Below are 23,157 nucleotides of genomic sequence, written 5' to 3'. Positions count from 1 at the left end.
TCGAGCACACTGCCATGCAATCTCCATAGACAAACACTGGCAGTAGAATGACCCGTATATAACAGCTCACTGACTTTCAATGTGGCACCATCATAGGATGCCACCATTCCAACAAGTCAATTTGTCAAATTCCTGCCTTGCTAGAGCTGCCCTGGTCAACTGTAAGTGATATTATTGTGAAGTGGAAACGTCTAGGAGCAACAACGGCTCAGCAGCGAAGCTCAAGGAATGGGACCGCCGAGTGCTGAAGCACGTAGAGCGTAAAAATCATCTGTCCTCAGTTGCAACACTCAGCACGGTGATCCAAACTGCCTCTGGAAGCAACATCAGCACAAGAACTGTTCGTCTGGAGCTTGAAATGTGTTACTATTGCTCAGCAGCCGCACACAAGCTCACCATGCACAATACCAAGAGTTGGCTGGGATGGTGTAAAGCTACCCACCATTGGACTCTGGAGCAGTGGAAACGCGTTCTCTGGAGTGATGGATCACGCTTCACTATCTGACGGATCTGGGTCTGTCGGATGCCAGGTTTGGCAGATGCCCGAATGCATAATGTAAAGTTTGCTGGAGGAGGAATAATGGTCTGGGGCTGTTTTTCATGGTTCGGACTAGGCTCCTTAGTTCCAGTGAAGGGAAATCTTAACTCTACAGCATACAATGACATTCTAGACGATTCTGTGCTTCCAACTTTGTGACAACTGTTTGGGGAAGGCCCTTTCCTGTTTCAGCATGACAATGCCCCAGTTCACAAAGTGAGGTCCATACAGAAATGGTTTGCCGAGATCGTCGTGGAAAACCTTGACTGGCCTACACAGAGCCCTGACCTCAACTCCATTGAACACCTTTGGGATGAATTGGAATGCTGACTGTAAGCCAGGCCTCATCACCCAACATCAGTGCCCGACCTCAATAATGCTCGTGGCTGAATGGAAGCAAGTCCCCGCAGCAACGTTCCTTCCAAAAAACAAAAACAAAAAACATCTAGTGGAAAGCTTTCCCAGAAGAGTGGAGGCTGTTATAGCAGCAAAGGGGGGACCAACTCAATATTAATGCCCATGATTTTGGAATGAAATGTTCAAGGAGCAGGTGTCCACACACTGTTGGTCATGTAGTGTGTATCTGACAGTGGAGGCTGCTGAGGGGAAGACTACTCATAATAATGGCTGGAACAGCTCAAATGGAATGGCATCAAACTATGTGTTTGATGTATTTGATACCATTCCACTGACTCCGCTCCAGCTATTACCACGAGCCAGTCCTCCCCAATTAAGGTGTCACCAACCTCCTGTGATATTTGAGTACAGTTACCTAAAGTGATTTTGTAGTCATTACTGAAACCGATAGTCACTATGACCCCGTAGGAGTTCCAGATTTGAGTTGTATCAGCTTGAAGAATCTTTTTTATACACCCACTATAATTTCCCAGTGTTCCTTGCCTTTTCGAGTGAATGGTAGAGTTACCGCCCATGACTGTATTTGTTAGTGACAGAGGCATCATTGTTGAATTCATTCATTTTCTATCCTGTGACCTTCACTAAGTAAGTTCTGAGGCAAATATTATCATTAACCTCTTCATGACAATACATTGTATATCTCATAAGGCTTTAATTTGAGGTCTAGCTTTACCCTAACACAGCGGCCTGGAACTCATGGTTTACAGGCCACATCAGGTCTGCAAGCGGGGTTGCGGATTTCTGCTAACTGTCCAGTAAAATAATCGTGGTTGGAAGAGCCATTCATTTTGTAACCCTACCTTCAAGTCATATTATGCTGGCTATGTTGACTGCCAGGGTTAGGAACAGTGTGAGGAGAATACCTAAGACATTTCAACTAGAACAACTAGTTTACAACTAGTAATGGGTGCAATAAATCTAACTAAATGATTGGATTAGTTAAGAAAACAATATGTTATTTATCTTTGTGTAGCATAAGATTGTTCAATCACTGAATGTACAAACAAAAACACAGGTGTTAAAAACAATTCCAAAAGATCTACCTGCAGTAGAGCATGCAGGGTGAAAAGGTCATTTGTTATCATAACTTAAAAAATAGTTGATACGACTTCTCATTTAGTTTTGAGTCAGTACCACCTACACATTTTAAGTAATAATGACTTTTCATTGACTTAGAGTTCAACTTACAGTCAGCCTACCCTGCTGCCCCAAAACAGCCTGCCAGTCCTGCTTTCCAAGATAAACAGCCAGCCCAGCCAGCCGCCTGAGAAAAACAGCCAGCCAGAAACAGCCAGCCAGCCCCGTTGCCCGAGCTGAGCCCAGACAGAAAGTGACAGCAGCAGGCACTACAGTGGAGGCCAAGCCCAAGCAGCTTAATGAGGACGGTTTTTCAATGCCAAGGTATTAGTATATCAACAAAATGTTGCCTTAATATCCTACTACAAAATGTTTGTAATGTTAATATGTGGCAGGTCTGTGGTTTGTCATGCTGTGTAAATGGGAATATATGCACTGTGCCTAATGTGAAGCACTTCTGGAAGGAGCCTTGGCCTTGAGCAGTGATGAGTACACACATAAAGACATAAGCCTTTGTCTACCTTGGCGAGGAGAGAGAAATACAACATATTTGTTTCCGAACATCAAACAAAACAGAAAAAGCTTTTATTCAAATGGTTATTTAATCCAAGGACATATAAAACTGAATTCCCAGAAAGCCTCTACCAGTTCAGTACACTCTACAGTCAGTGAGCATCTACTAATCTAAGACTTACATTCTAAACAGTCTGAAATGCCAGTCTGCTGAAGCAAGCCATGGTAAGGTATTAGGCGTACTGTAGAGGCCTACACAGGCCCAAAAAGGTGGACCTGGAGCTTTCCCATCCACACCCGATATGCATAAATAAATACAAATGATTTAGAGACCCATTCCGAAAGGACTCGATGACAACTAGACCCGGTCGGATAAAGACCTGGTCCGATCCTTACCCAAATGAGGAAAGCAATCCCCAATATGATTACAAGGTACCTGTCACGACGGCATCAAACCGGGTGAAGCTAGTTGAGCTAGATAACTAGGCTAATTGAGGCTACATGCGCTTTCTCATCCTACACATACTGGCTGTCCTAAAAAAACAAATAGACTGACAGAAAGCCACCCTGTAAACATGGTAGATGACCTCATTCTGGCCTGGGGACCCTGTCAGAGTCATTCACCCATGATGTGTAGACAATTCACTTGACCCTAACAGCATTACTGGCCATCCTGTCCTGGCATGTCCTTATTGCCAGACACAGTAGACACGAGGTTGGCCAGTAACTGGAGGTTTGCCTTGCCCTACACTACCCTGACCTTAGTGTGTGTTGCTGCTGGGATGATTAGGTGACCATGATGGTATGAGGATCAGATTAGGAATTCAGCCAGGACACCTTTTTCAATAAATGCCACAGAGAGCACGAAAGACAGCACCCTACACAGGGAAATGTCCCCAAACACTGCCCTGGGGTATTGGGATATTTTTTTAGACCAGAGGAAAAGGTGCCTCCTACTGGCCCTCCAACACCACTTCCAGCAGCATCTGGTCTCCCGTCCAGGGACCAACCCTGCTTAGCTTCAGAAGCAAGCCAGCAGTGGGATGCAGGGTGGTATGCTGCTTCACTCTTAAGAAAAAGGGTTCCAAAAGGGTTCTTTGGCTGCCTCCATAGGAGAATCCCTTTTGGTTCCAGGTAGGACCCTGTTTGGTTTCAGGTAGAACCCTCTGTGGAAAGGGTTCTACATAGAATCTACCAGGAACCAAAAGTGTTATACCTGGAACCAAAAAGGGTTCTTCTTTTTTTTCTATGAGTGTAGTAGTACTATCCTGACCTACTCTGACCTGCCTTAACTGCTGCCCTTGTGTAACATGCCTGACCTGACCTGGTCATGTCCTTAGCATGTGTAGCTAGGCTGCCAGCAGATTGCATGACTCTCCTACATGATTTAGTAGGCTAATCTTGTTATATCTGGTTATAGGCTGACTGGTGCTTTGATCATGACTGCGGCTCATGACAACCTGCTAGTAGCTGGGTGGAGAAACAGGACATAGTAGGGTTTTGCATTTAGTATCCACAGGCAGGCATGGCCCTGAAGGTTGTCCTACTTCTAGTCAGGCTCATGACAGCATGCTGGGTGAAGAGAAGGAGAGGACGGATATGCCACTAAGAGGACACTTTTATCCAAAGTGACTTACAGTAGTCTGCTGCTGGAAAAATGTTATGGCTTTACACTTCCTGTTATATTGTGGATAAAGAGTTACCTGTCTAACAGAACACAGAGGGTGTTCTTTAATGGAAGCCTCTCCAACATAATCCAGGTAGAATCAGTCATTCCCAGTGAAGCTATCAGGCCCCATACTTTTTTCAATCTGTATTAACGTCATGCCACTGGCTTTGAGTAAAGCAAGTGTGTCTATGTATGCAAATGACTCAACACTAGACACGTCAGCTAGCACAGCGACTGAAATGACTGCAACACTTAACAAAGAGCTGCAGTTCATTTCAGAGTGGGTGGCAAGGAATAAATGAGTCCTAAATATTTCTAAAACTAAAAGAACTGCATTTGGGGCAAATCATTCACTAAACCCTAAACCTCAAGTAAATCTTATAATAAATTCATGTGGAAATTGAGCAAGTTGAGGTGACTAAACTGCTTGGTTTAACCCTGGATTGTAAACAGTCATGGTCAAAACATATTGGTACAACAGTAGCTAAGATGTCCATAATAAAGCGCTGCTCTACCTTCTTAACAGCACTATCAACAAGGTAGGTCCTACAGGCCCTAGTTTTGTCATACCTGGTCTACTGTTCAGTCGTGTGGTCAGGTGCCACAAAGAGGGACTTAGGAAAATTGCAATTGGCTCAGAACAGGGCAGTACGGCTGGCCCTTGGATGTATACAGAGAGCTAACATTAACAATATTCATGTCAATCTCTCCTGGCTCAAAGTGGATGAGGGATTGACTTCATCACTACTATTTATGAGAGGTATCGGCATGTTAAATGCACCACTCGGACACCCATGCATACTCCACAAGCTACAAGAGTTCTCTTTACAGGCCCCAAGTCCAGAACAGACTATGGGAGGTGCACAGTACTACATAAAGCCATGACCTTATGGAACAGCAGGGACTGTGAAGCAACACAAACAGGCACTGACACATACATACACACACACGATAACATCAAATCAAATCAAAATCAAATTTTATTGGTCACATACACATGGATAGCGGATGTTATTGCGAGTGTAGCGAAATGCTTATGCTTCTAGATCCGACAGTGCAGAAGTATCTAACAGGTAATATCTAACAATTCCACAACACAACCTAATACACACAATCTGGTAAAGGAATGGGATAAGAATATAGAAATATAAAATATATGGAGGGGCAGTGATAGAGCGGCTAAGATGCAATAGATCGTAAAGAATAGATAGTGAAGGATACAGTATAAGACATAAGTAATCCGAAATATGTAAACATTCTTAAAGTGGTATTATTAAAGTGACTAGTGTTCCATTTATTAAAGTTGCCAATGATATCAAGTCTGTAGGCAGGCAACCTCCTCTCTGTGCTAGTGATAGCTGTTTAACAATCTGAATGCCTTGAGATTGAAAAATAGCTTCTATCTCTCTGTCACAGCTTTGAAGCACCTGTACTGACATTGCTTTCTGGATGGAAGCGGGGAGAACAGGCAGTGGCTCGGGTGTGTACTGTCCTTGGTGATATTTTTTTGCCTTCCTGTGACATCGGGTGTTGTAGGTGTCCTGGAGGGCAGGTAGTTTGCTCACGGTGATGCATTGTGCAGACCGCACCACCCTCTGTGGAGGGTGTGGGCGATGCAGTTCCCGTACCAGGCAGTGATACAACCCGACAAGATGCTCTTGATTGTCCGTTGGAGCGTTGGACTAGTAACCGGAAGGTTGCAAGTTCAAATCCCCGAGCTGACAAGGTACAAATCTGTCGTTCTACCCCTGAACAGGCAGTTAACCCACTGTTCCTAGGCCATCATTGAAAATAAGAATTAGTTCTTAACTGACTTGCCTAGTTAAATAAAGGTTAAAAAAAATAAAATCGTCTGTGGATCTACTGGGGCGGTAAGCAAATTTAAGTGGGTCTCGGGTGACAGGTAGGGTGGAGGTGATATGATCCTTGACTAGTCTCTCAAAGTACTTCATGATGATGGAAGTGAGTGCTTCGTGGCGATAGTCATTTAGTTCAGTTACCTTAGCTTTCTTGGGAACAGGAACAATGGTGGCCATCCAGCATACTGGGATAGGGATTGATTGAATACAGTGCCTTGCAAAAGTATTCGGCCCCCTTGAACTTTGCGACCTTTTGCCACATTTCAGGCTTCAAACATAAAGATATAAAACTGTATTTTTTTGTGAAGAATCAACAACAAGTGGGACACAATCATGAAGTGGAACAACATTTATTGGATATTTCAAACTTTTTTAACAAATCAAAAACTGAAAAATTGGGCGTGCAAAATTATTCAGCCCCCTTAAGTTAATACTTTGTAGCGCCACCTTTTGCTGCGATTACAGCTGTAAGTCGCTTGGGGTATGTCTCTATCAGTTTTGCACATTGAGAGACTGAAATTCTTTCCCATTCCTCCTTGCAAAACAGCTCGAGCTTAGTGAGGTTGGATGGAGAGCATTTGTGAACAGCAGTTTTCAGTTCTTGGCATGCCGGCAGCCTTGCGAGGGTTAGCACGTTTAAATGTTTTACTTATTTCGGCCACGGAGAAGGAGGGCCCACAGTCTTTGGTAGCGGGCCACGTCGGTGGCACTGTATTGTCCTCAAAGCGGGCAAGACGTTGATGTCCGCGACAGGGCTGTTTTTCTTTTTGTAGTCCGTGACAGTCTGTAGATCCTGCCACATACGTCTCATGTTTGAGCCGTTGAATTGAGACTCCACTTTGTCTCTATACTGACACTTTGCTTGTTTGATTGCCTTACGGAGGGAATAACTATGCTGTTTGTATTCGGCTATATTCCCAGTTGCCTTGCCATGATTAAATGCAGTGGTACGTGGGGGAGTGTGTTGGTTGAGTGTGTTGCTGCAATTGATATGTTCATAGAATTTAGGTAGCCTTGTTCTCAAATTACCTTTGTTAAAATCCCCAGCTATAATAAATGCAGCCTCAGGATATATGGTTTCCAGTTTGCATAAAGTCCAGTGAAGTTCCTTGATGGCTGTCTTCGTATCCACTTGCGGGGGGATATACACGGCTGTGCCAATAACCAAGGAGAGTTCTCTTAGGAGATAATACAGTCGGCATTTGATTGTGAGGAATTCTAGGTCAGGTGAACAAAAGGACTTGAGTTCCTGTATGTTGTTACAATTACACCATGAGTCATTAATCATGAAACATACACCCCCCACCCTTCTTCTTACCGGAGGGATGTTTATTCCTGTTGGCGCGATGCACTGACTCTGACAGCATGTCCCAAGCCAGCCATGTTTCCATGAAACAGAGTATAATACAATCTCATATATCTCTTTGGAAAGCAACGCTTGCCCTAATTTCGTCAACTTTGTAAACTCGGGACTGGACATTAGCGAGTAATATACTTGGAAGCAGTGTGTGGTGTGCGCGCATCCGAAGCCTCACTAGAAGACCGCTCCAGCACCCTCTCCTCCAGCATTGTTTTGGGTCGGCCTCTGGAATCAGTTCAAATATCCTGGGAGGTGCAGACAAAGGATCACTTTGGGAAAGTCGTATTCCTGCTTGTGCTGATAAATTGGTGTGTCTCTGATATCCAAAGTTCTTCCCGGCTGTATGTAATGGCACTTAAGGTTTTTTGGGCTAACAATGTAAGAAATAATACATTAAAAAAAACAAAATACTGCACAGTTTCCTTAGGACTAGAAGCGAAGCTGCCATCTCTATCGGCGACATCTTTCTACATACACACTATACACACACGTACACATGGATTTTGTAAAGTAGATATGTGGTAGTGGTGGAATAGGGCCCTGAGGGCACACAGTGTGTTGTGAAATCTGTGAATGTATTGTAATGTTTTTTTTTTAAATTGTATAACTGCCTTAATTCTGCTTGACCCCAGGAAGACTAGCAGCTGCCTTGGCAGGAACCAATGGGAACTCATAATAGATACAGTACAGTGAATGCATAAGGAATCCATTCCTACAGGGTATTGAGCCCGGGACCTTGGCAGTGTTGTCATCGTGACACTCTTACAAGTGCTACGTGACACTCTTACAACTCCAAGCCACAAGGGACCATAGCAGAGTTTGGTCTATCCACTGAGGGACAGTAGATCTGAAGGTTGCCCTATGCAATCGCTGCAGGAATTGAACCCACAACCTTGGCATGGAAGGGTGTTGGGAGTACAGAGCAGGTTCTAGTATCTACTAAGTGAGGTTGTCCTACTCCTAGCCAGCTCATCAGAAGTCTCACTGAGTAGCTGTCTGGTTGGTTGACAGACAGACGTTTGATTGTGTTTGAATACCAAATTGTCCGTGCAGAGCTGCACTCATACGGAAAATTGGATCATTACATTTGCATAATTTATATTGCTCAAACAGGAGATGTTTCTATGAGGGAGAAAAGTAAAGAAAAAGGTTTTGGACAGAATGGAACAATATGGGGGGTGTTGTTGGTGTCACCATCTGTTTAGAGAGAGATGTAATGATGGGGAGCACTCATACATGTACAAGTACACACGCACACACATACACACACAAGCAAACACACTCAGGAAGTATGTTCTCCTAGATCGCTTCAGTCAAATATGCAAAGCAAGGAAGCAGAAACGGGGTCAGTGTTAGAGACATCACCACTTTAGAATCAGAGAGACTGTCTGGCTGTTCATAATTTACTAGTTTCAACACGCCATTACATTTTCATTTAGGAGCCTTTAGTGTAGCTTTCCTAAACTGCAGGAGTGTGAAATCTGAATCATCATTGGCATTACACAGCACTCTTCCTTTTGAAAAACAAACCACTGAATGTTATTTTAAAGCAGATTAATTCCAGAATGGTTCAACTAAAAAAATTGCTTGGATAATCAAAATGTGATTCTGTTGAGTTCTTCCAGTCCCCTCTTCATCACCAACATTCGGCTTTGCTTTGTGACTAATTTCTGTTTTGTTGTTCATTTGTGTGCTTGTTGCTTACTGCAATTCAGATTTTAGCTGCCAGTGTATACATAATACTAAACTATCACCCACGGCTGGGATGTTGTGAGGATCGTTCGTGAACAACTCCCTAATGACTTCATTCCAACAAACATCATGTTAGACCAACCTGTCAAATATGAATACATAAAAGGATACAATGTAGACCCTGACTCATACAGACAACATATTACTCACTCAAAGTAAATAACAAACTTTCCCCCCAAAAAGATGCTGCTAAACATATTCTGTTCTAAATTACCCTGAATAATTATGACTAACTGCACGGGAGAAGTTAATACTCTTTGGTTACCCACAATGAACTTGACCGCAGTTGCTGTTATCGCATGAAACCAACATATTGAGATAAATATATTGTTTGAAGATGTGAATACTGCCATCTAGTGGAATGTTTGCATCACACAGACCCTGAATCCCAAATTAACCCCTTTCTCCATCCCATCTGTCTCATCAGAGGGCAAGATGGAGCAACAACCATATTGTTTACACCTATCCAATCCTATCAAAGTGCCTTGGCCGTAGGGGCGAGGGGTTGGTTTGGGGAGTAAGGGAACTAGGATAAAAGTTCCACTGCAGTTTATGCAACAAGCCCACTGCTACATCCTGTCATTAGGTTATCATCAGGCTGTTGTGATGATGAGTGAGAGGAGGCCCCTCAGTATAAAGCCATGAAGTCCTGTTGTGGAATGATGCTTTAGTTGACCCAGTTAGTTGACCCGGTTAGATGACCCAGTTAGTTGACCTAGTTAGTTGACCTGGTTAGTTGACCCAGTTAGTTGACCCGGCTAGATGACCTAGTTAGTTGACCCAGTTAGTTGACCCAGTTAGTTGACCCGGCTAGATGACCCAGTTAGTTGACCTAGTTAGTTGACCTGGTTAGTTGACCCAGTTAGTTGACCCGGTTAGATGACCTAGTTAGTTGACCTAGTTAGGTGACCCAGTTAGTTGACCTAGTTAGTTGACCCAGTTAGTTGACCCAGTTAGTTGACATAGTTAGTTTGCCCAGTAAGTTGACACTGTGAGACAGAAAGAAACTGTAGAATAGACATCATCAGTCCCTCCACACCAGAGTGTGTGTGTGTGTGTGTGTGTGTGTGTGTGTGTGTGTGTGTGTGTGTGTGTGTGTGTGTGTGTGTGTGTGTGTGTGTGTGTGTGTGTGTGTGTGTGTGTGTGTGTGTGTGTCTCCACACCTCCAACACCAGAGCCTGTCTCCAGTCCTCCAGCTGTAAGCTGTAATTACATATGTCCGGCTCAGTCCACCCCAAATAATGGCACGGCTCATTAAAGTTTCAGTGCAACAGACACCCCTGCTGTGTTTAAAAATGTAGCTGAAGTACGGCTCAACTGTTGTGTGCTCATTACATCATCGATTCCAACTTCACTCCAAACTAAGAATGACAGAAGGACACCCACTCTGATCAAATATAAGGAAGACAGCTGTGTTTCGACGGTCAACAAAAGGAGTCAGCATTTCACAGGAGCCCTTTATTCATACAGATTCTGCTTTTAGCAGGGTTCAGAGAGCCCGCTTTTCTCAAATTCTATACCCAAATACACCAGACAGAAATGGTGGATTCCTCTAATGTCTGCAAAGCCTGTCCTAAGAAGAAGACTTTATGAATCCACTATTACATTCCATCATCTGACACACACACACACACACACACACACACACACGCGTGTTCACTACATTAACCCCCCCCAGCTGTACTGTAGGATGAGAAAGTTTCAGCATGAGCTGCCTGTGAACACTTTTCCCTGTAATTGCTGTTTATTGAGGTTGTGTGTGGCCCCAGCACAGACGGCTGATGCTGCTGCTACTGTGGGGGGGTGTGTGTGTGTGTGTGTGTGTGTGTGTGTGTGTGTGTGTGTGTGTGTGTGTGTGTGTGTGTGTGTGTGTGTGTGTGTGTGTGTGTGTGTGTGTGTGTGTGTGTGTGTGAGAGAGATGCCATGCGAGGGGGTTGTTACAGCAAGACGGACACAGGCCACCTGACAACTAACCCCCATCAACCTCCCAGGGGCCACAGACCTTGTCACACACAAACATTCTCTCATGCAAGACATCAACAACCCCTCCTCTAAACCATCACTCACTGTCACTCACTCCATCACTCTGTCCTTTCAGCCTGGGAAGATAAGGAGGTAGGGTCTGTTCGGCTCCGACTGTCAATCAATCAGGAGTCATCTCACAGCATGTATATCATTCCAGAATCAGCCACATTGTTAAATAACTCCATGGCCATATGGAAAAAACTTGGATAAACTTTCATCAAATTTCAGACAATATGTCCCTGTCTCTTCAACACTATTAACTGTTGTTTACCAAGCTTTGATTTAGAGAGACTGTACATTTGCCTTATCTGTTTAAGTCTCTTTTTTAAAGTGATGCCGTTTAAGCTATACCATGTTGAAGTAAAGCCAGTCTGGAAAGACTATCTTTATCCACTGCCTACAGTTGGAGCATTTTTTTTGTTGCACTAGTCTGTATAGAGTAACTCAACTCAACATTTCCACAGCCAGCCAGGCACTAAACAGTCATGATGAGTGTATTTAAAACAAGGAGCCAAAAACCTGGGCTTAGCACTGAGCACTCTTTCATGAAATTGAGTGAGCTGCAAATTCACATGAAATCATCTGTTTTCAAGAGGAAATCGCTCTCTCTGTCCCTCTCCCTCTCTGCACGTCTCTCTCTGTCCTTCTTCCTCTCTGCACGTCTCTCTGTCCCTCTCTCTGTCCATCTCCCTCTCTGCACGTCTCTCTCTGTCCATCTCCCTCTCTGCACGTCTCTCTCTGTCCCTCTCCCTCTCTGCACGTCTCTCTCTGTCCCTCTCTCTGTCCCTCTCCCTCTCTGCACGTCTCTCTCTGTCCCTCTCCCTCTCTGCACGTCTCTCTGCACGTCTCTCTGTCCCTCTCTCTGTCCCTCTCTCTGTCCCTCTCTCTGTCGCTCTCTCTGTCCCTCTCTCTGTCCCTCTCTGCACGTCTCTCTCTGTCCCTCGTCTCTCTGTCCCTCTCTCTGTCCCTCTCCCTCTCTGCACGTCTCTCTCTGTCCCTCTCCCTCTCTGAACGTCTTTCTGTCCCTCTCTCTGTCCCTCTCCCTCTCTGCACGTCTCTCTCTGTCCCTCTCCCTCTCTGCACGTCTCTCTGTCCCTCTCTCTGTCCCTCTCTGCACGTCGCTCTCTCTGTCCCTCTCTCCGTCCCTCTGTCTGTCCCTCTCTCTGTCCCTCTCCCTCTCTGCACGTCTCTCTCTGTCCTTCTCTCTGTCTCTCTCTCTGTCCCTCTCCCTCTCTGCACGTCTCTCTCTGTCCCTCTCCCTCTCTGCACGTCTCGCTCTGTCCCTCTCCCTCTCTGCACGTCTCTCTCTGTCCCTCTCCCTCTCTGCATGTTTCTCTCTGTCCCTCTCCCTCTCTGCACGTCACACACAAAGCATAAAGAAAACAACAAAAGGTCAAAGCAGAGAGTTTGGCCCTCAGTCAAATATGTAGAATATGAAGAATATGAAAATCCTTAGGCCACTCCTGGTGAGAATATGGAGGCAGAGATTACAGCAGTAGGAAACAGAACACACACACACACACACACTGATTGGCATGGGAAAGTAAACAAAATTGTCACATACACCAGATAGATACAGTGAAATGTGCTGTTTTACAGGGTCAGTCATAGAAGTACAGCACCCCTAGAGCAAATTAGGGTTAAATGCCTATCAACGGATTTTTCACCTGGACAGCTCAGGTATCTGAACCAACAACCTTTCGGTTACCGAACCCCAATGCTCTAACCGCCTGGCTACCTGCAGCCCAAAGTAGCTAAGTTTGTTTCATAATAGTCACTACCAAACACCCAACAAAAATACATGTATTTGTCACTCCCGTCAGGCACGGGGCACAGTAGACATGGAAAGGTTCACATTAATATTAATTTCCCCAAATAATAATTAAATAGGATATCCGTGCAAAGTTTGTCAAACCAAGCAGTGAAAGCAAACAACAAAATGGCTGAGAGGGATGACCAAACCATGCGTGCGTCCCAAATAACACCTTATTCCCTATGCAATGCACTACTTTTGACTAGGCACTACATAGGGAAAAGGGTGCCATTTGGGACATACCCTTGATTCTGAGTCAAATGCTGCAAACCAAACTCAGCATGCATCACCACCACCTCTAGTCAGTCAACGTCTCTAGAAGAGAAAGTACAACCGTCCAATCCTTGTCATTTCTATAGAGTTATCTGTGGACATAGGAGAGTGCTAGTCAGCTCCCCCTTCAGAGACACCTCTCATCTGACATCAAAGGCACTACCTCGTAAAATAAAGGGAAAAAACTACTTTTGGCCACCTATGTTTACGGCTCTGGAGTAGAATACAGACCTTGTCATTTCTACAGTTGACTTCAGAAGTTTACATACAGCTTGGCCAAATACATTTAAACTCAGTTTTTCACAATTCCTGACATTTAATCCTATTAAAAATTCCATGTTTTAGGTCAGTTAGGATCACCACTTTATTTTAAGAATGTGAATTGTCAGAATAATAGTAGAGATAATGTTTTATTTAAATCATCACATTCCCAGTGGGTCAGAAGTTTACATACACTCAATTAGTATTTGGTAGCATTGCGTTAACATTGTTTAACTTGGGTCAAATGTTTCGGGTAGCCTTCCACAAGCTTCCCACAATAAGTTGGGTGAATTTTGGCCCATTCCTCCTGACAGAGCTGGTGTAACGGAGTCAGGATTGTTGGCATCCTTACTCACACACGCTTTTTCAGTTCTAACCACAAATGTTCTATAGGATTAAGGTCAGGGCTTTGTGATGCCCACTCCAATACCCTGACTTTGTTGTCCTTAAGCCATTTTGCCACAACTTTGGAAGTCTGCTTGGGGTCATTGTTCATTTGGAAGACCCATTTGCGACCAAGCTTTAACTTCCTGACTGATGTCTTGAGATGTTGCTTCAATATATCCACATAATTGTCTGTCCTCATGATGCCATCTATTTTGTAAAGTGCACCAGTCCTTCCTGCAGCAAAGCACCCCACAACATGATGCTGCCATCCCTGTGCTTCACGGTTGGGATGGTGTTCTTCGGCTTGCAAGCCTCCCCCTTTTCCTCCAAACATAATGATGGTCATCTTTGTACCCATGTGCAGTTGCAAACCGTAGTCTGGCTATTTTATGGCGGGTCTGGAGCAGTGGCTTCTTCCTTGCTGAGCAACCTTTTAGGTTATGTCGATATAGGACTCATTTTACTGTGGATATATACTTTTGTACCCGTTTCCTCCAGCATCTTCACAAGATCCTTTGCGGTTGTTCTGGGATTGATTTGTACTTTTTGCACCAAAGTATGTTCATCTCTAGGAGACAGAATGCGTCTCCTTCCTGAGCATTATGACGGCTGCGTGGTCCCATGGTGTTTATACTTGCATACTATTGTTTGTGCAGATGAACGTGGTACCTTCAGGCGTTTGGAAATTGCTCCCATGGATGAACCAGATTTGTGGAGGTCTACAATTTCTTTCTGAGGTCTTGGCTAATTTATTTTGATTTTCCCATGATGTCAAGCAAAGAGGCACTGAGTTTGAAGGTAGGCCTTGAAATACATCCACAGGTACACCTCCAATTGACTCAAATGATGTCAATTAGCCCAATTATCACAAGCTTCTAAGCCATGACATCATTTTCTGGAATTTTCCAAGCTGTTTAAAGGCACATTCAACTTAGTGCATGTAAACTTATGACCCACTGGAATTGTGATACAATAAGTGAAATAATCTGTTTGTCAAAAATTGTTGGAAACATTACTTGTCATGCACAAAGTAGATGTCCTAACCGACTTGCCAAAACTATAGTTTGTTAACAAGAAATTTGTGGAGTGGTTGGAAAACGAGTTTTAATGACTCCAACCTAAGTGTATGTAAACTTCTGACTTCAACTGTATATAGATAACTGTGGATGTAGGAGAGTAGCAGCGTTCCCTTCCCTGGGCAGGCTTTGCTAGTCAGTATGGACCTCAGAGCCAGGTCTCCCTTGGGAGAGGTCTCTCTTCTGACCTCAATGACACTACCTGGTTAAAGGGGCCAATCTGGGATTGAAAAATGAATGAAGTGGTCACCCTGCCATGTGTTAAGGCAGCCAAGGGATGGGTCTGGAGAAATGAAACCAAACAAATAGAAAGAACATTTTGACATAAAAAAGGGTTCACTGTGGGCCTACCTGTACTACTGCTGGTGGTGCTGGTACTAAGGGTTAGTGTAGAGGTGGGTAGAGACCCAGTAGCTGGTCCTGGAGCCAGAGGAACCTCCCCATTGTTCATCTGTTTGATCCTCTTCAGGTGGGACCTCCCGTTATAGTGCACCTGGGCCTGAGCCGGGGAGTTCAGCTGGATGTTACACGCATCACACATCGAGTAGAACAGGTTCTTCTTCTCCTGCTGCTGTTGCTGTATATCCATGTTGATCTGGGCTTGGCTGTTGGTGGTAGGTTCCATCCCCATCAGCTGATTCAGCTCCAGACAGCCTTGAAAGGGGAAGGCCATCTGGCCATGCTCTATGAAGTGGGAAGGACTCAGCGGTGTCTTCATACCTGCAGTAGACAATGACAACAATGGATTATAATGATAGACTTCGCTACCAGAAAGCAAGCTTGGTGCAAGCAAACACACCGACTCGAACGGAAAAGCCTCTGTGACTGTGTGACGAAGCTAGAGCTTCTTGTAGTAGAGCAAGAGCTCAGCTCCACCTATGATGGTATCGCTATACTATCTGACAGTCTGGTCCCATAGAGTACTTTACAGTGTCTGACAGTCTGGTCCCATAGAGTACTTCACAGTGTCTGACAGTCTGGTCCCATAGAGTACTTCACAGTGTCTGACAGTCTGGTCCCATAGAGTACTTCACACTGTCTGACAGTCTGGTCCCATAGAGTACGTCACACTGTCTGACAGTCTGGTCCCATAGAGTACTTCACAGTGTCTGACAGTCTGGTCCCATAGAGTACTTCACACTGTCTGACAGTCTGGTCCCATAGAGTACTTCACAGTGTCTGACAGTCTGTTCCCATAGAGTACTTCACACTGTCTGACAGTCTGGTCCCATAGAGTACTTCACACTGTCTGACAGTCTGGTCCCATAGAGTACTTCACAGTGTCTGACAGTCTGGTCCCATAGAGTACTTCACACTGTCTGACAGTCTGGTCCCATAGAGTACTTCACACTGTCTGACAGTCTGGTCCCATAGAGTACTTCACAGTGTCTGACAGTCTGGTCCCATAGAGTACTTCACACTGTCTGACAGTCTGTTCCCATAGAGTACTTCACACTCTCTGACAGTCTGGTCCCATAGAGTACTTCACACTGTCTGACAGTCTGGTCCCATAGAGTACTTCACACTGTCTGACAGTCTGGTCCCATAGAGTACTTCACACTGTCTGACAGTCTGGTCCCATAGAGTACTTCAAACTGTCTGACAGTCTGGTCCCATAGAGTACTTCACACTCTCTGACAGTCTGGTCCCATAGAGTACTTCACACTGTCTGACAGTCTGGTCCCATAGAGTACTTCACACTCTCTGACAGTCTGGTCCCATAGAGTACTTCACACTCTCTGACAGTCTGGTCCCATAGAGTACTTCACACTGTCTGACAGTCTGGTCCCATAGAGTACTTCACACTCTCTGACAGTCTGGTCCCATAGAGTACTTCACACTCTCTGACAGTCTGGTCCCACAGCGTCCTTCATACTGTCTGACAGTCTGGTCCCACAGCGTCCTTCATACTGTCTGACAGTCTGGTGCCACAGCGTTCTTCATACTGTCTGACAGTCTGGTCCCACAGCGTCCTTCACACTGTTTGACAGTCTGGTCCCACAGCGTCCTTCACACTGGCTGACAGTCTGGTCCCACAGCGTCCTTCATACTGTCTGACAGTCTGGTGCCACAGCGTCCTTCACACTGTCTGACAGTCTGGTGCCACAACGTAATTCATACTGTCTGACAGTCTGGTGCCACAGAGTACTTCACACTGTCTGACAGTCTGGTGCCACAGCGTCCTTCATACTGTCTGACAGTCTGATCCCACAGCGTCATTCATACTGTCTGACAGTCTGGTGCCACAACGTAATTCATACTGTCTGACAGTCTGGTGCCACAGCGTCATTCATACTCATTAAACTGAGAATTGCTGCATACCTAAAACTCACAAAATATTCCTTCATAAGCATGAAGAAAATCAGTAATGCTGCATTTAAAGCAGCAAATCTTTGGAAATGCTTGCAAATCTAAACCCACTTTACTTCTTGTATCATATCTCTCAGGCACCAGGGGTATATCTACAGTATCTGTATTCAGAGTGTGAATTATACCGTGACCTTTGGTGTCTCTATTTACTTCAGTGTGAATTATACCATGAGCTTCCGGGGTCTCTATTTACTTCAGAGTGTGAATTGTACCGTGACCTTCGGGGGTCTCTATTTACTTCAGAGTGTGAATTGTACCGTGACCTTCGGGGGTCTCTATTTACTTCAGAGTGTGAATTGTACCGTGACCTTCGGGGGTCTCTATTTACTTCAGAGTGTGAATTGTACCGTGACCTTCGAGGGGCTCTATTTACTTCAGAGTGTGAATTGTACCGTGACCTTCGGGGGGCTCTATTTACTTTCACGCGTGCACACATCCTTTTTATTGGCCTAATAGTAAGGACATGTCATTTGACTGTAAAACATCTCTTATTATCTAACAAAAGGACTTTTTTTGGAGAAAGAAAAGTTGGGACACCTGAAAACGGGCTGAGATACTGGACTGTGCAGCCACATGGGGGAAAATGTTAAAACCATGACACAGAAGGGGGGCTCATGTCTCATTCAAGGGGTCTGAGACCCCGTAATGCACACTCTGTCTATATCTATGCCTAGTTATGATATCAGGATGAAAGGAAAGGAACATGCTTTTGATTGACTGGAATGGCCAAGCCAACTTCCCCTTGCAGTAGCTTCCTGTGCGTGATACTGTTTGTCTGCGTCCAAAACAGCACCCTATTCCCTATGTGGTCAAAGGTAGTGCACTATACAGCATAGGGAATATGGTGCCATTTAGGATGCAGTTTGTATCTGTGATGATATAGTGACAATGGAGGCTGTATTGTATGAGGGAGGAGCCATAGTGCAGTGTGGCCATGTTACATGTCCCTCTCACTGGACAGTAAAATAATCCTTCTGACACACGCACATACATACTCCCTCTGACACAGACAGACTGGGTAATCTCTATGGGCAACTGCAGGCTTCTAATCCCAACAGATAAACTTCCTCCGGGCTTAGTGTTGTGGCCATTCAGTTTCATTTACTACTAATCCCTTCCCTCAGCACACCTTTACATTTCACACAACAGTCATGCAAGTAAGGAGAACACTTAGAGAAATAATACATTCTGAATTGCTTTGTTGGGAATGCATTCGTTGTCTGACTCTGTGGCAGGAAGGTGTGTGTGTGTGTGTGTGTGTGTGTGTGTGTGTGTGTGTGTGTGTGTGTGTGTGTGTGTGTGTGTGTGTGTGTGTGTGTGTGTGTGTGTGTGTGTGTGTGTGTGAGAGAGAGAGATGCCATGCGAGGGGGTTGTTACAGCAAGACGGACACAGGCCACCTGACACCTAACCCCCATCAACCTCCCAGGGGCCACAGACCTTGTCACACACAAACATTCTCTCATGAAAGACATCAACAACCCCTCCTCTAAACCATCACTCACTGTCACTCACTCCATCACTCTGTCCTTTCAGCCTGGGAAGATAAGGAGGTAGGGTCTGTTCGGCTCCGACTGTCAATCAATCAGGAGTCATCTCACAGCATGTATATCATTCCAGAATCAGCCACACTGTTAAATAACTCCATGGCCATATGGAAAAAACTTGGATAAACTTTCATCAAATTTCAGACAATATGTCCCTGTCTCTTCAACACTATTAACTGTTGTTTACCAAGCTTTGATTTAGAGAGACTGTACATTTGCCTTATCTGTTTAAGTCTCTTTTTTAAAGTGATGCCGTTTAAGCTACACCATGTTGAAGTAAAGCCAGTCTGGAAAGACTATCTTTATCCACTGCGGAAACAGGGACAGATCTGACGACCCGGTCATTCCATCAGACGGGGAGTCAGGGGTCTAGAGTGACAGGGAGGCAGAGGAAGGGAAGGGGGCCAGGCAGTGTGGCCTCACACACCACCAGCCCACATCAACATACACACACTAGTGAGGTTATGTTTGATGCCGGAGCTCTGAGGCATGCGCCGATGCCTGTATAACTTTATCAGAAGCAAGTGTTCAATGATGTCCGAATCTTTGTTTCCACCTGATTGGTTTGGTATTGGTTTTGGTAATAGACAAAAAGGCTACGCTGTGCATGCTTTAAGGTGTGTGGGACATCATCTATAATAACTTGGCTGCTCTAAATTCTTTTGACCAGCAGGTGCCACTAGTGATCAAAGCCTTGATTAATGAACCTATTTTAGCTTCAAGAATCTTTGTTTCCCCATCACTAACACACACCATGACAGTGACCTCCAGCAACAATGAGACATTACTAGGCTTCCTCAACTGCAAAGGGTACTCTTCTCCTTGAAGATGGTACACAGCAAACTCGCCAGTGTTGAATCAACACTGAGAGTGAGAACCCATATAGACACTGGAACAAGGTTAATGATAACATATGCATTTAGGATCTTACTTGGTGAAGTTCACAGACTACAGATGAATGCACAAAGTATGTCTATGTCACTAACAAATTCAGTCATGGATGGTAACTTTACAAATCACAAAAAAATGCAAATAAAGCTTCACACTAAGCATTGTGTTAAGTCAACACTGTTCAGTGTCTATATCGGTCTACACTTCCAGTGTTAATTTAACAGTGGGGAATTTGCGGGGTACTTAATGGTATTCCATTGGGTATTGTAACAATACTTTACAACAAATACCATGTTACAATCTTTCTACTTGCTCTTTAAACCAAGTAAACATGTTCAGCTGAAATCAAGCTACTCACTGAGTCGTGAGTTGTTGTAATTTTATCAGTAACTTACTGTATTTATCAACGGTATGATACTGTATAAACTGAATAGAGTTGATTACTGTAGAATGAACAAGAAAATATTGTGCATTTGTTTCACAGCACACCTTTCACGAATTTCATAAGTAAAACTCTGTAGCATGCACAGTAAAAAACATGTGTTTTACAGTATTAATTATAGTGCATTGTGGTAAAATGTTGTGGGTGGGGAGAGAGTCTCTGGGTCATTAACATATTTTAAGGCTTGCCTTATAAGAGGCAATATTTGTTGCCGCTTATACAGAATGCTGTACCCACACAGACTGTACTGTAATTTAGGAGTTCTACAAATCTTGTCTTAAAACTCAGTAGTTTACATGCCAATTACTGCTAGTAATTTACTGTAATTCAGAAAACAGAACCATACTGCATTTTTGGAGTGTCAAAAATCTTTTGAACACTAGTGGGTGCACGATATTCTTGTTTTTCACATTTTCAAATATTTATGGCATGTCTTGAAAGAGGCTATATTTGCTGCATCCATTAGTGAGAGTGCTTCAAGAGCTTAAGTGATATGTGGTAGTGGTTTGCTAACAACTACATATATATGTAGGAGACAGATCAGAGTGGCTGCAAGTCTCAAACTTTTAATGGTAGAGTGTTTAGACATGTGCTTTTGATCTGTTTTGGCTTCCACTCACTGTCAATTTAGAAGCCTTTGTTAAAACTTAAATTGCAAGTGATATAAAACACCAAATATCAGTTGATATCCTGTAATATATAAATACACTTTCACTTTTGTCACGCCCTGGTCTAAGTATTTTGTGTTTTCTTCATTTATTTGGTCAGGCCAGGGTGATTGTCCTTAGTGTCCTTTTGTCCTTGTTCTGTGTTAGTTTACACAAGTGTAGGCTGTTTCGGTTTTCGTTACGTTCATTACGTTTATTGTTTTGTAGTGTTTGTGTTTAGTGTGTTTGGTCATTAAACATGAATCGTAATCTACACGCCGCATTTTGGTCCGACTCTCCTTCACACAACGAAAGCCGTAACAGAATCACCCACCACAACAGGACCAAGCGGCGTGTCAACAGGCAGGAGCCACAGGAGAAGCAACAGCAGCAGCAGGAGCAACAAAATGAGGAATGGACATGGGAGGATGTTTTGGATGGCAAGGGTTGCTACACATGGGAGGAAATACTGGCTGGAAGAGATCGCCTCCCATGGGAACAGGTGGAGGCACTTAGGAGAGAGGAGCCGGCGTTATGAGGGAACACGGTTGGCAAGGAAGCCCGGAGTCAGCCCCAAAAATTTCTTGGGGGGGTCTCACAGGGAGTATGGCGACGCTAGGTAGGAGACCTACGCCAACTTCCTGTGGTTACCGGGGGGCTAGAGAGACCGGGCAGGCACCGTGTTATGCTGTGGTGCGCACGGTGTCTCCAGTGCGGGTGCATAGCCCGGTGCGGTATATTCCAGCTCCGCGTATCGGCCGGGCTAGATTGAGCGTCGAGCCAAATGCCATGAAGCAGGCTCTACGCATCTGGTCCCCAGTGCGTCTCCTTGGGCCGGCTTACATGGCACCAGCCTTGCGCACGGTGTCCCCGGTTCGCCTGCATAGCCCAGTGCGGGCTATTCCACCTCGCCACACTGGCAAAGCGACTGGGAGTATTCAACCAGGTAAGGTTGGGCAGGCTCGGTGCTCAAGAGCTCCAGTGCGCCTGCACGGTCCGGTCTACCCTGTACCACCTCCACGCACCAGCCCTCCGGTGGCAGCTCCCCGCACCAGGCTTCCTGTGCGTGTCCTCGGCCCAGTACCACCAGTGCCAGCACCACGCATCAGGCCTACAGTGCGCCTCGCCTCTCCAGCGCTGCCAGAGCCTTCCTCCTCTCCTGCGCTGCCGGAGTCTCCCGCCTGTTTAGCGCTGCCAAAGCCTTCCGCCTCTACAGCGCTGCACTAAGACTTTGATAGAGTGGGGTCCACGTCCCGCGCCGGAGCCGCCACCATGGACAGACGCCCACCCGGACCCTCCCCTATGGTTTTTGGTGTGCGTCCGGGAGTACGCACCTTGGGGGGGGGGGGGTTCTGTCACGCCCTGGTCTAAGTATTTTGTGTTTTCTTCATTTATTTGGTCAGGCCAGGGTGTGGCATGGGTTTTTGTATGTGGTGTGTTTTGTATTGTTGTTTTTCACATGTATTGGGATGGTAGCTTAGTGGGGTGTTCTAGGTGAATCTATGGCTGTTTGAAGTGGTTCTCAATCAGAGGCAGGTGTTGATCGTTGTCTCTGATTGGGGCCATATTTAGGCAGCCATATTCTTTGAGTGTTTCGTGGGTGATTGTCCTTAGTGTCCTTTTGTCCTTGTTCTGTGTTAGTTTACACAAGTATAGGCTGTTTCGGTTTTCGTTACGTTCATTACGTTTATTGTTTTGTAGTGTTTGTGTTTAGTATGTTTGGTCATTAAACATGAATCGTAATCTACACACCGCATTTTGGTCCGACTCTCCTTCACACAACGAAAGCTGTAACAACTTTTAGCAATTGCTGATCATATTTTCAATACATTTAACAATAAAGTGCTGTTTGGCTATATAAAATAAACATCCTCTCACTGTCAACTGCGTTTATTTCAGCAAACTTAACGTGTAAATATGTGTATGAACATAAGATTCAACAACTGAGACATAAACTGAACAAGTTCCACAGACATGTAACTTACAGAAATGGAATAATGTGTCCCTGAACGAAGGGGGGGGTCAAAATCAAAAGTAACAGTCAGTATCTGGTGTGGCCACCAGCTGAATTAAGTCCCGCAGTGCATCTCCTCCTCATGGACTGCACCAGATTTGCCAGTTCTTGCTGGGAGATGTTACCCCACTCTTCCACCAAGGCACCTGCAAGTTCCCAGACATCTCTGGGGGGAATGGCCCTAGCCCTCACCCTCCGATCCAACAAGTTCCAGATATGCTCGATGGG

The 23,157-nt window shown here is 44.9% G+C and overlaps 1 protein-coding gene across 1 annotated transcript in view; it reads right to left on the bottom strand.

The window, feature by feature from the left end:
* Positions 1 to 23,157, bottom strand: part of LOC135547556 (zinc finger protein 385B-like) — a 169,081-nt gene that overhangs the window by 118,913 nt on the left and 27,011 nt on the right. The window contains 1 exon segment of the mRNA XM_064976663.1: positions 15,372 to 15,740. Coding sequence (XP_064832735.1) covers positions 15,372 to 15,738 — 367 coding nt within the window. The 5' untranslated portion in view covers positions 15,739 to 15,740.

Source organism: Oncorhynchus masou, chromosome 10, assembly GCF_036934945.1.
Source record: "Oncorhynchus masou masou isolate Uvic2021 chromosome 10, UVic_Omas_1.1, whole genome shotgun sequence".
Taxonomy (NCBI): Eukaryota; Metazoa; Chordata; class Actinopteri; order Salmoniformes; family Salmonidae; genus Oncorhynchus; species Oncorhynchus masou.
Note: the sequence above shows the minus strand (reverse complement) of the source record. Positions and strands in the feature narration are given on the sequence as shown.